Source organism: Hypanus sabinus, chromosome 19 (assembly GCF_030144855.1).
Source record: "Hypanus sabinus isolate sHypSab1 chromosome 19, sHypSab1.hap1, whole genome shotgun sequence".
NCBI classification, from domain to species: domain Eukaryota; kingdom Metazoa; phylum Chordata; class Chondrichthyes; order Myliobatiformes; family Dasyatidae; genus Hypanus; species Hypanus sabinus.
The window spans coordinates 66,177,383-66,190,612 of record NC_082724.1 but is presented as its reverse complement, the minus strand read 5'-3'; the positions used below and the strand labels follow the sequence as shown (position 1 = coordinate 66,190,612).

Sequence of the window (13,230 nt, the reverse complement as noted above, 5' to 3'; positions counted from 1 at the left end):
GCTGTGGGCATCTTCTGCCATGTGTGAATATGGATAACAGCCATATTTCTGACTTGTGAACTGTTGGGGTTATTTACAGTTCACAGGAACAGAATCCCACTATAACCCATGGAAGATCTTCAGCCCACGATGTTGTGCTGACCCTTTAACCTACTCCAAGAATAATCTAACCTTTCCCTCCCACATAGCTCTCCATTTTTCTATCATCCACGTGCATAGCTAAGAGATTATTAAATGCACCTGATGTATGTGCCACTACCAACATCCCTGTCAGGGCATCCCACTCACCCGCCATTCTCTGTGTAAAGAACTTGCCTCTGACATCCCCGTGACACATACCTCCAATCACCTTAAAATTACATCTCCTTATAGTAGCCTTTTCTGCCCTGGGTAAAGATCTTTGACTGTCCGCTCTATCTATGCTTTATCAAGTCACTTCTAATCCTCCTTCTCTCTAAAGAGAAAAGCCCTAGCTTGCTCGCCATACCTTCATGGGACACACACTTTAGTTCAGGCAGCATCCTGGTAAATGTGCTCTGCATCCTCTCTAACCTGTGTGGACTTTTCACACTGAGATGTTACGTAGTCACTAGTACTGATGGGACATAGGATGTATTACATTAAGGCTGTGAATAATGCTGAACTTCTTGAATATCTCATACAGTTGTAACTTCTTCCTCCATTTGTTAGGATCCTGTGCAAATTGTCTTGGATTGGGCACAGGATACTTGTAAATCCTATATAAAACATATAAAATCCTTTATAAAACATATAAAACAAACTAATGATACATTGCAAGGGAGTTAGGTAACACAATCAGCCTCAGAATACAAGGACATCCCTTTAGAATGGCAATGAGGAGGAATTTCTTTAGCCAGAGAGTGGTGAATCTGTGAAATTCATTGACACAGACGGCTGTGGAGGCCAAATCATTGGGCATATTTCCAAGTTCAAAAGCTCAAAGTAAATTTATTATCAAAATACCTATATGTTACCAAATGCTAGACTGAGATTCATTTTCTTGCAGGAATTCACAATGGAACAATAAGTACAATAGAATCAGTGAAAAACTACATACAAAGACTGACAAGTTGTGCAAACACAAAAAAAAATAGATAGAACACGAGTTGTAGGCTCCTTCAAAGTGAATAAGTTTTGTTCAGTGAGTGAGTTCAGGAGACCGATGGTTAAAGAGTAACAACTATTCCTGAACCAGGAGCATTTAGACCATAAGACACAAGATCAGGATTAGGCCATTTACCTATAAAGTCTGCTCTGCTATTCCATCATGGTTGATTTATTATCCCTGTCAACAACGTTCTCCTGCCTTGTCTCTGTAACTTTTGATGCCCTGAGTAATCAAGGACCTATCCACCTCTGTTTTAATACACTCAATGACTTGGCCTCCACAGCCATCCATGTCAATGAATTCCAAAGATTCACCACCCTCTGGCTAAACGAATTCCTCCTCATCTCTGTTCTAAGTCAAATGGATGACTCTCTATTTTAAAACAGTGCTCTCTGGTCTGGACTCATTCACAAAAGGAAACACCCTCTCCACATATACTCTGCCTAGACCTTTCAATATGCAATAGGTTTCATTTTTCTAAACTCCAGCAAGTCCAGGCTCAGAGCTATCAAACACTCCTCATAGGTTAACTCTTTCGTTCCTGGAATCATTCTCATGAAAGCGGACAGTGACAAGTTCTTGACAGGGTGGATTGAGTATTTCAAAAACTACTGATCTGTGATTTCCGTGAACAGTCTCTAGAGTTTACAGAGATTGGTGCAGAAAACAAAAAAACACCCAGTGAGTGGCAGTTCTGTGGGCAAAAATGCCTTGTTAATGGAAGAGGCCCGGGAGAATGGCCAGACTGGTTCAAGCTGACATGAAGGTGACAGTAACTCAAATAACCACACATCTGTAAGACATAGGAACACCATTAGGCTATTCAACCCGTCCAGTTTGCTCTGCCATTCCATCACCCATCCAGTTTGCTCTGCCATTCCATCATGGCTAATTCCAGATCCCAGTAAACCCTATACACCTGCCTACAACGTCACAACTGTAGTATGCAGAAGAGCATCTCTAATGCAAAACACATTGAACCTTGAAGTGGATGGACTACAGCAGCAGAAAACCACAAGAATATACTCAGTGGCCACTTGGCTTCATCTCCTCTCCCCACCATATTCTTGCACACCTAATTCCAGGCAGTAAGGGAAAGAAATTCCTAAACACAAAAAATTCTGCAAATGCTGGAAAGCCTGAGTACTACACATAAAACACTGGATGAACTCAGCAGGTCAGGCAGCATCTATGGACAGGCATAAGCAGTCAATGTTTTGGGCTGAGACTCTTCATCAAGACTGGAAAGGAAGGAAGAAGAAGTCAGAATAAGAAGGTTATACAAGGGAAGGAGCACAAACTGGAAAGTGATAGGTTAAGCCATCGGGGGAAGGTAGTTGGGTGGGGGAGGATGTGGTTCACAGATGCTGCCTGATCTGCTGAGTTCCTCCAGAATTTTGTGTGTGCAACTACAGAAAATTCCTTTATAGTTGGATCCTTTTCACTTGGAAACATCCCAACCTTCAAATTATGGTAGTGGGCTTTTGCATTTTTTGCCACACACTGGTTGGTGAAGAATTTTACTATTGTGGAACATTCCAGGAGAATTAAATCTTGATGGTATGGTGTTCAATCTCGTAGCATTGTTTAATGATCATCTCCATTGAATGCTCTCCATTCCTGCAAAGTACAGATCTTGTGTGGTATCCCATATCTCCTGCTGAGAAAAATCTTTAAAGAGCCATGATTGAGTTGACAGAATAAATGGCCCACCCTACTCATGTCTCAGAAACTAGGTCACACCTTAACACCTCAGACAGTTCCACTTTCTTTTTCTGCAGCTCTGTTCAATTTGAGGAAAAGGGCAGGGCAGCATTCCACTTCCCCTTTGCTCACAGTGGCTCAATTCAGTCAATTCTGAAGTGTATTTCCACCTATGCCACACTTTGAGTGAAATCACATTTCCTTTTACAGAGATTTAACAATACACTTTGGGTATTACATGGTAGTGTAGCAGTTAGCGCAATCACAATACAGCAGCAGCGATCACTAATAGAGATTCAATATCAACCGCTGTCAATAAGGAATTTGTACATTCTCCCTGTAACCGTGTGGCTTCCTGTAGGTGCTCCAGTTTCAAATTCAAAGTTCAAAGTACTGTAAATTTACTATCAAAGTATATATGTGTCACCATATTCATTTCCTCATAGACATTCAAAATAGAACAAAGAAATAAAATAGAATCAATGAAAAACTACACAGAAAGCCTGATAAGCAAGCAATATGCAAAAGTCAACAAACTTGTTGGGCCGGAAGGGCCTATTAGAGTGCTGTATCTCTAAATTGAAAAATAATAAATAAATACTGAGAACATGAGTTGTAGAGCCCTTGAAAGTCTTGCTGTGTTAAGTGATTAGTTCAGTGTTGAGGTGGAATCCTTCCACATTCCAAAGATGGGAAGTTTTGTGTTAGGGATAGTGAGTTGTGGGCATGCTCTGTTGGTGCTGAAAACTTGGCAACACTTGAGGGCTGTCCCCAGCACAATCCTCAGACTGTATTGGTCATTGATGCAAATCGACACACTTCAATGTTCCAATGTAAATGTGATAAATAAATCTTTATCCTAAAGTCGGTGCTACTCTCAATTGTTCCACTTTATTTTCTGTGTTTAGCATGAACTTCCTGAAAATAATGTCATTCATGGCTTGTGATCATGTTGCCTCTGAGTAAGAAAACAATGAACTTGAAATAAAAATGAAACCTGCTAGAAGAATTCAGCAGGTCATACAGAAACTGTGGAATAAGAAACAGAGTTAATGTTTCAAGTTGAAAACTCTACATTAGAACTGGGGAGATGAGGAAAGTATTAAGTTGCAAGGAGGGAGAGAGGGAGGGGAAAGCTGCATAGGACAAGGGTAATACCCCTGTTAGGGTGAGAGCAGGGTTGCTACTTGAAGCTATTGTTGAATTTGTGTGTTCAGCTTACGTTCCAAGGCTTGGGAAAGCAGCCAACAAAATCAAGAACCATGGTCTTTGATGGCCCTGGGTCTTTACACGGTGGAGTTTAGAAGAATGAGAGGGGATCTCATTGAAACCTATCGAATATTGAAAGGCCTAGATAGAGTGGACGTGGAGAGGAAACCAAAATACTCCAAGGCACCTCACATGAAGTTAAAGCACACTTCTTCATGCAAAGGATGATGTAGATTTTCTTCCATAAGCAACACCTGGAAAGATGAGTCTTTGTTAATTAGTCTTTGTTTATTATATATAAAATACCTTTCAGGAGGCATGTTAGATGGTGGTTAGCATAACACTCTAACAGTGCCAGTGACCTGGGTTTAAATCCCACCACTGTCTGTAAGAAGTTTGTATGTTCTCCCTGTGACAGTGTGGCTTTCCTCCCGGTGCTCTGGTTTCTTCCCACGTTTCGAAGACATACAGTAGGTTAATTGGTCACAGGTGTAATAGGGCAATGCTGACTCGTTGGGCCGGAAGGGCCTATTAGAGTGCTGTATCTCTAAATAAAAATTAAAATTTTTTGGACTGTTTTGATGTTATGTTAACTGATGTTCTTTACACTTTTTTAAAATAGCCCCTTCACATGGACTACATTGTGGCAGCTGCTAACCTGTTTGCCAAAAACTATTCCATAGAAGGGTCCAAAGACAGAGCTGCAATCCAACAGACCCTTCTGTATATCAACATTCCTCCCTTCACCCCAAAATCAGGAATGAAAATCCATACCAGTGACAAAGAAATGGCAGCAGATGAGGCTGTAGTTGGTAAGTTTCCCATTTTGAGCATTCAGAAGTTCAAAGTTGAAAGTAGATTTCAAAGTTCAAGGTACATTATCAAAGTAAGTATGCAGTGTACAATCTTGAGATTTGTCTTTTTTCAGACAGCCACAAAACAAAGAAACACTATAGAACCCTTTTAAAGAAGCCCCTCATACAAGGAGACATCAGATGTGCGAAAAAAGCACAAATTGCACAAAGAGCAAAAAGCAAACTAATAACACATAAAGCATTAAAAATCTAACATCAAGCTGTATAGTCTCCAAAAGTTTATCCACAGCCGTGAGCCACATTGCAGTCTGTGGATACAAGTTTCCTGCGCTTTCCACTGGCACCAGTGAAAGGTCAAACACAGGAAGATGGCACTGAACACACATTCGTTTTCTGCTCTCAGCCTCATTAATTTTAATCTCTAATTGATCCCATTTCAGAAGAAGTATATTTAAAAGAAGAAGAGTATCCAGTAGTAAGCAGTCTACAAGATGTCACCAATGGTCATTGGTGCTATCTTACATAGAAACAGAGAAAATCTATGGCACAATATAGGCCCTTTGGCCCACAAAGTTGTGCCAAGCATGTCCCTACCTTATAGGTTACTAGGCTTACCCATAGCCCTCTATTTCTCTAAGCTCCATGTACCTATCCAAAAGTCTCTTAAAAGACTCTATCGTATCCACCTCCACCATCGTTGCCAGCAGCCCATTCCAAGTACTCACCACTCTCTGAATAAAAAACTTACCCCTGACATCTCCTCTGACCTACTCCCCAGTACCTTAAACCTGCGTCCCCTTTTAGCAACCATTTCAACCCTGGGAAAAAGCCTCTGATTATCCACATAATCAATGCCTCTCATCATCTTATACACTTCTATCAGGTCACCTCTCATCCTCCATCACTCCAAGGAGAAAAGGCCAAGTTTACTCAACCTATTCTCATAAGATATGTTCCCCAATCCAGGCAACATCCTTGTAAATCTCCTCTGCACCCTTTCTATGGCCTTCACATCCTTCCTGTAGAAATGAGTTTTCCTTAATCCTGCCTGCCAAGCCCTTCTGGCCCTCCTAATTTCCTGCTTAAGCTTCTTCCTATTAGCCTTCTAATCTTCTAGATCTCTAACATTACCTAGCTCTCTGAACCTTTTGTAAGCTTTTCTTTTCTTCTTGACTAGATTTATTACAGCCTTTGTACACCACGGTTCCTGTACCCTACCATAACTTCCCTCTCTCATTGGAATGTACCTATGCAGAACTCCACACAGATATCCCCTGAACATTTGCCACATTTCTGCTGTACTTTTCCCTGAGAACATCTGTTTCCAAATAAAGCTTCCTGATACCCTCATAATTCCCCTTACTCCAATCAAACACTTTTCTAAGTTGTCTGTTCCTCTCTCTCTCCAATGCTATTGTAAAGGAGATAGAATTATGTTCACTATCTCCAAAATGCTCTCCCGCTGAGAAACCTGATCATTTCCCAATACCAGATCAAGTACAGCCTTTCCTCTTGTAGGCTTATCTACATATTGTATCAGGAAACCTTCCTGAACTCACCCCATCTAAACCCCTTGCTCTATGGTAGTGGTTGCCAACCTGTCGATTGCGATCGACTGGTTGATCTTTGAGACTTTCCCAGTAGATCCCAAAAAAAATGAAAAATAAATACACAAATACTGTTGAGAGATTGTTTCTGGGTTGCAGGGTTTTAGTTCCATTCTTTCTGCCCAGTGCGCATGCATGTAGCTCCCCCGCCATGCACTACAGTGTACTTCAGTGGTCCCCAACCACCGAACCGCAAGGAAATGATACGAGTCAGCTGCACCTTTCCTCACTCCCTATCACACCCACTGTTGATCTTGAATACACACGAGGTCATTACCCAAGCGTGTCAGCGATCACTGGTTGGCCTTGGGTAACTGGCGGCCTTGGGTGGCTAGCGAGAAGTGTCGTTGCTACTGGCTTGGAGCGCAAACAGATGGGCGCTGTCTCTGAACTTGTTTAGCACTCCGAATGTTCGTGGGGAACCCAGTGTTAAAATTTTTGCAGACGACCTAATTCGGGCTCAGGGTTTCTAAGTATGAGAGCAGCTACCTCGCTGCAATCTACAGAAAGACATCCCTCGAGCCAGACTTCTGTCAGCCAATAGATCCTACAAGGGGGACGGGCGGGCACTCTGTCGCACTCCTTGCTCGGTCGGTCGGTCGCTCTCTTTGAACAGTGATCACCATGGACCCGGTACGGGAACAACCGCACCTGGCCAGGGCGTCTGGCGGAAGGCGGGCGGGAGGCTGTCTAATGAGGCAATGAAGCACTAAAAACTGCTTCTGTACCGAGTCCAAGAACCCTTCACTTAAAGACAAACCTACTGAGTTTTTTGAGCAGAAATAACGTGAACAAGTGGGACAGCAGCTAAGTGCTGAGAGCCACAAAAACTAAATTGCGGAATAGACTGGACATAAGGAACCTGCTTCGAATATCGCTGTATTCCCATCGTGTTTAACACCCCCCCCACCCCACTCCGTCGGCCGGTCCACAACAATATTGTCAATATTAAACGGGTCCACGGTACAAAAAAGGGTAGTGACTCCTGCTGTTCATACATTATTTCTACTTCCTTGTTGCGGGGTTTTACTTCCGGTCTTTTCTGCCCCGGTGTGCATGCGTGTAACTAATTGATTTGGAGTCGATCTCGCCTTTCACTAAGGCCGAGGTACGGGATCTTGGGCTTCAAAAGATTGGTGACCACTACCCTAGGGAGATGCCAATCGATATTTGGGAAATTAAAATCTCCCATCACGATAACTCTGTTATTATTACACCTTTCCAGGATGTGTTTCCCTCTCTGCTCCTCGATATCCCTGTTCCTATTGAGCGGCCGATAAAAAACACCCAGTAATGTTATTGACCCCGTCCTGTTCCTAATCTCCACCCACAGAGACTCCGTAGACAATCCCTCCATTTGTAGTAAACACAAGGTGGTGATTGTGGGAGATTTTAATTTTCCACACATAGATTGGGAAGCTCATTCTGTAAAAGGGCTGGATGGTTTAAAGTTTGTGAAATGTGTGCAGGATAGTTTTTTGCAACAATACATAGAAGTACCGACTAGAGATGGGGCAGTGTTGGATTTCCTGTTAGGGAATGCAATAGGTCAGCTGACAGATGTATGTGTTGGGGAGAACTTCGGGTTCAGTGATCACAATAGCATTAGCTTCAATATAATTATGGAGAAGGACAGGACTGGACCTAGAGTTGAGATTTTTGATTGGAGAAAGGCTAACTTTGAGGAGATGTGAAGGGATTTAGAGAGAGTGGATTGGGTCAAGTTGTTTTATGGGAAGGATGTAATAGAGAAATGGAGGTCATTTAAGGGTGAAATTATGAGGGTACAGAATCTTTATGTTCCTGTTAGGTTGAAAGGAAAGGTTAAAGGTTTGAAAGCACCACAGTTTTCAAGGGATATTAGAAACTTGGTTAGGAAAAAGAGGGATGTCTACAATAGATATAGGCAGCATGGAGTAAAGGAATTGCTCGAGGAATATAAAGAATGTAAAAGGAATCTTAAGAAAGAGATTAGAAAAGCTAAAAGAAGATACAAGGTTGGTTTGGCAAATAAGGTGAAAGAAAATCCGAAAGGTTTCTACAGTTATATTAAAAGCAAGAGGATAGTGAGGGATAAAATTGGCCCCTTAGAGAATCAGGGTGGTCAGCTATGTGTGGAGCCGAGGGAGATGGGAGAGATTTTGAACGATTTCTTCTCTTCGGTATTCACTAAGGAGAAGGATATTGAATTGTGTAAGGTGTGGGAAACAAGTAAGGAAGTTATGGAACCTATGACAATTAAAGAGGTGGAAGTACTGGCGCTTTTAAGAAATTTAAAAGTGGATAAATCTCTGCATCCTGACTGGATATTCCCCAGGACCTTGAGGGAAGTTTGTGTAGAGATAGCAGGAGCTCTGACAGAGATCTTTCAGATGTCATTAGAAACGGGGATTGTGCCGGAGGATTGGCGTATTGCTCATGTGGTTCCATTGTTTAAAAAGGGTTCTAGAAGTAGGCCTAGCAATTATAGGCCTGTCAGTTTGACATCAGTGGTGGGTAAATTAATGGAAGGTATTCTTAGAGATAGTATTTATAATTATCTGGATAGACAGGATATGATTAGGAGTAGCCAGCATGGATTTGTGCGTGGAAGGTCATGTTTGACAAACCTTATTGAATTTTTTGAAGAAGTTACAAGGAATGTTGACGAGAGTAAGGCAGTGGATGTAGTCTATATGGACTTCAGCAAAGCCTTTGACAAAGTTCCACATGGAAGGTTAGTTAAGAAGGTTCAGTCATTAGGTATTAATGCTGGAGTAATAAAATGGATTCAACAGTGGCTAGATGGGAGATGCCAGAGAGTAGTGGTGGATAATTGTTTATCAGAATGGAGGCCGGTGACTAGCGGGGTGCCTCAGGGATCTGTTTTGGGCCCAATGTTGTTTGTAATATACATAAATGATCTGGATGATGGGGTGGTAAATTGGATTAGTAAGTATGCCGATGATACTAAGGTAGGAGGTGTTGTGGATAATGAGGTGGGTTTTCAAAGCTTGCAGGGAGATTTATGCCGGTTAGAAGAATGGGCTGAACGTTGGCAGATGGAATTTAATGCTGAGAAGTGTGAGGTTCTACATTTTGGCAGGAATAATCCAAATAGAACATACAGGGTAAATGGTAGGGCATTGAGGAATGCAGAGGAACAGAGAGATCTAGGAATAACAGTGCATAGTTCCCTGAAGGTGGAGTCTCATGTAGATAGGGTGGTGAAGAAGGCTTTTGGAACTTTGGCCTTTATAAATCAAAGCATTGAGTACAGAAGTTGGGATGTAATGTTAAAATTGTACAAGGCATTGGTAAGGCCAAATTTGGAATATTGTGTACAGTTCTGGTCACTGAATTATAGGAAAGATATCAATAAATTAGAGGGAGTGCAGAGACGATTTACTAGGATGATACCTGGGTTTCAGCACGTAAGTTACAGGGAAAGGTTGAACAAGTTAGGTCTCTATTCATTGGACCGTAGAAGGTTGAGGGGGGATTTAATCGAAGTATTTAAAATTTTGAGAGGGATAGATAGAGTTGACGTGAATAGGCTGTTTCCATTGAGAGTAGGGGAGATTCAAACGAGAGGACATGATTTGAGAGTTAGGGGGCAGAAGTTTAAGGGAAACACGAGGGGTTATTTCTTTACTCAGAGAGTGATAGCTGTGTGGAATGAGCTTCCTGTAGAAGTAGTAGAGGCCAGTTCAGTTGTGTCATTTAAGGTAAAATTGGATAGGTATATGGACAGGAAAGGAGTGGAGGGTTATGGGCTGAGTGCGGGTAGGTGGGACTAGGTGAGATTAAGAATTTGGCACAGACTAGGAGGGCCGAGATGGCCTGTTTCCGTGCTGTGATTGTTATATGGTTATATGATGTCCACCTTCTCTGCAGCCATGACACTATCTCTGATCAATAGTGCCATACCCCCCACCTCTTTTGCCTCCCTCCCTGTCCTTTCTGAAACATCTAAAACCTGGCACTTAATGTAACCATTCCTGTCCCTGAGCCATCCAAGTCTCTGTAATGGCTACCACATCGTATCTCCAAGTACTGATCCATGCTCTAAGCTCATCGGCTTTGCTCACAACACTCCTTGTGTTAAACCGTCGGTCTGACCACGTCCCTTCCCTATCACCTGCCTATCCTCCCTCACACACTGTCTCCTAGCTTTCTCTATTTGTGAGCCAGCTGCCTCTTCCCCAGTCTCTTCAGTTTAGTTCCCACCCCCCCCCCCAACAATTCTAGTTTAAACTCTCCCCAGTAGCCTTATCAAACCTCCCCTCCAGGATATTGGTCCCCCTGGGATTCAAGTGCAACCTGCCCACTGCTCCAATCCCTCAGCCACTCATTTATCCTCCACCTCATCCTTTTCCTATTCTCACTGTCGCGTGGCACAGGCAGTAATCCCAAGATGACTACCTTTGCGGTCCTGCTTCTCAGCTTCCTTCCTAACTCCCTGTAGTCTTTTTTTCAGGACCTCTTCCCTTTTCCTACCTATTTCGTTGGTACCAATATGTACCACGACCTCTGGCTGTTCTCCCTCCCACTGCAGAATATCTTGGACACGATCTGAAATATCCTGGGCCCTGGCACCTGGGAGGCAAAATACCATCTGAGTTTCTTTCCTGTGTCCACAGAATCACCTGTCTAACCCCCTAACTATAGAGTCCCCTATTACTACTGCCTTCCTCATCCTTTCCCTACCCTTCTGAGCTACAGGGCCAGACTCTGTGCCGGAGGCACGGCCACTGTTGCATCCCCCAGGTAGGCTGTTCCCCCCAACAGTACTCAAACAGGAGTTCTTATTGTCCAAGGGGTACAGTCACAGGGGTACTCTCTAGTACCTTCTTCCCCTTCCCCCTCATGACTGTGACCCACTTGTCTGTCTCCCGTGGCTCCGGTGTGACCACCTGCCTGTAACTCCTCTCTATCACCTTCTCACTCTCCCTGACCAGGCGAAGGTTAACAGGCTGCAACTCCAGTTCCCTAACTCGGTCCCTTAGGAGCTGCAGCTCAACACACCGGGTGCAGGTATTGCCGTTCAGGAGGCTGGGAGACTCCAGGACTTCCCACATCTGACACTGAGCGCAGACCACTGGCCTCACACACATACTTCCTCCTTTCCGCAAATAACACAGGTATACCTATCTGCCTCGTCCCATTACCGCCTAAGCCCTATCACTGCTTCCCTCTCACTCCACTGCCCGCTGTATTTGGCGGTATTCTTTCTAAACCTTTCACACCTGTGCAGTCTTGCCTCTCTTTTATCCCGAGAAGTAAAAACTGCCTTTGCTTCCGAAATCAGCCGTTCATTCGCAGCCTTCTTGCTCCAAATTTAGCTCCTTCTTGCCAGAAAATAGCTATCAAAGTACACATATTCATCCCTGAGATTCATTTTCTTGTGGGCATTCACAGTAAATACACAATGGACACAATGTAAAACCACACCCAACAGGATGAACAAAAAATGTGCAGAAGACAACGAACTGTGCAAATACAAAGAGAAAATAATCATATTAATAAGTAAATAAGCAATAAATATCAAGAACTCAAGATGAAGAGTCCTTGAATGTGAGTTCATAGGTTGTGGGAGTGAAGTTATCCACGCCAGTTCAGGGACCTAATGGTTGAGGGGTCCTAACTCTTCCTGAACTTGGTGGTGTGGGTCCTGAGTTTTGGGAGTACCCCCTAATATCACATACAAAATATAACTGGTGGTGTTTTCCTCGTGTTCTTCAATACAAAGCAACTAGTCACCTTTGTTGATCACTTTTGCATTAACTTTATTGCACCTGTGCAGCAACTGAAATGCTCCTGTGCACATAGCCTTTATTACCACACGGCTGGAAATTTTCTTTTATATAATGTTAGTATAATTTTGAAACCTACGCCTGGTGATATAATTATGAAATGCCCTGTAATTAATTGTTAATGAATATACTCAATACATTTTCTAAATAATAAACATACCCCAACCAATACTTTGAAACATTTTAGAGCCTCAGTATATCTACATTGTCAGTGTTCAGTGTTCCAAGTTACACCATGGTTACAAATTGTAACAATAAACACAGAATGGAAGCTCATAATTAATAAACCTCCAGCCCATTAGACAGTGATGCCATCTTGTCAAAACACTTTATTTTGCCATTGTGTCTGTCAGTTGTTTTGACTGCTCATCAGTGTCTACTTGTGTTGTAAGTCGTGTTTTGTGTTTGTTTGATGCAGATATTACAAAAAGCATTTAAAGTGCCACCCACTTTTTAGGCCAGGTAGAATTTCCTGCTCAGAGCAATGGTTAGTCTACGCAGCTGTAAAAAGAAATTAGGGGAATGTTGAAGGAGAACAAAATAATGAGGTGTTTTCATGGACCCTTCATAAATCACTTGGTGGAAGGTAAGCAGCTGGTAATGAGAAGAGGGCATGTCCTGAATGGTGAGGGTCCTAAGTTATAGATGCCACCTTCTCGAGGCATCATGTTTTGAAGGTGTCCTCAATAGTGGAGAGCCCATGGTAGAGCTAGCTGAGTCTACAGCCTGCAGCTTTTTTCAATTCTGTGCATTGGCGCCTCCATACCAGATGGTGTTGCAACCAGTTAGAATGCTCTCCATAACACATTCAAGGTGAGATACTAAATTTCCTCAAACTCCCAACCAAATATAGCTCAAATATAGCTGCTGGTGGGCTTTTTTCATAATTGCATTAAGGAAGAAAGTTCAACTTTTGGACATACTGTAGTCCCTGAAATTACTTCTGAGATTTAATAGTCTTGTTTTCACAA

The 13,230-nt window shown here is 42.7% G+C and overlaps 1 protein-coding gene across 7 annotated transcripts in view; it reads left to right on the top strand.

The window, feature by feature from the left end:
* Positions 1-13,230, top strand: part of LOC132378004 (ubiquitin-like modifier-activating enzyme 1) — a 416,994-nt gene that overhangs the window by 178,693 nt on the left and 225,071 nt on the right. For all 7 annotated transcript variants that reach the window (XM_059944584.1, XM_059944583.1, XM_059944586.1 and 4 more), the window contains one exon: positions 4,665-4,854. In XM_059944584.1, the coding sequence (XP_059800567.1) occupies positions 4,665-4,854 (190 nt within the window). The remainder of the gene's footprint in view (positions 1-4,664; positions 4,855-13,230) is intronic.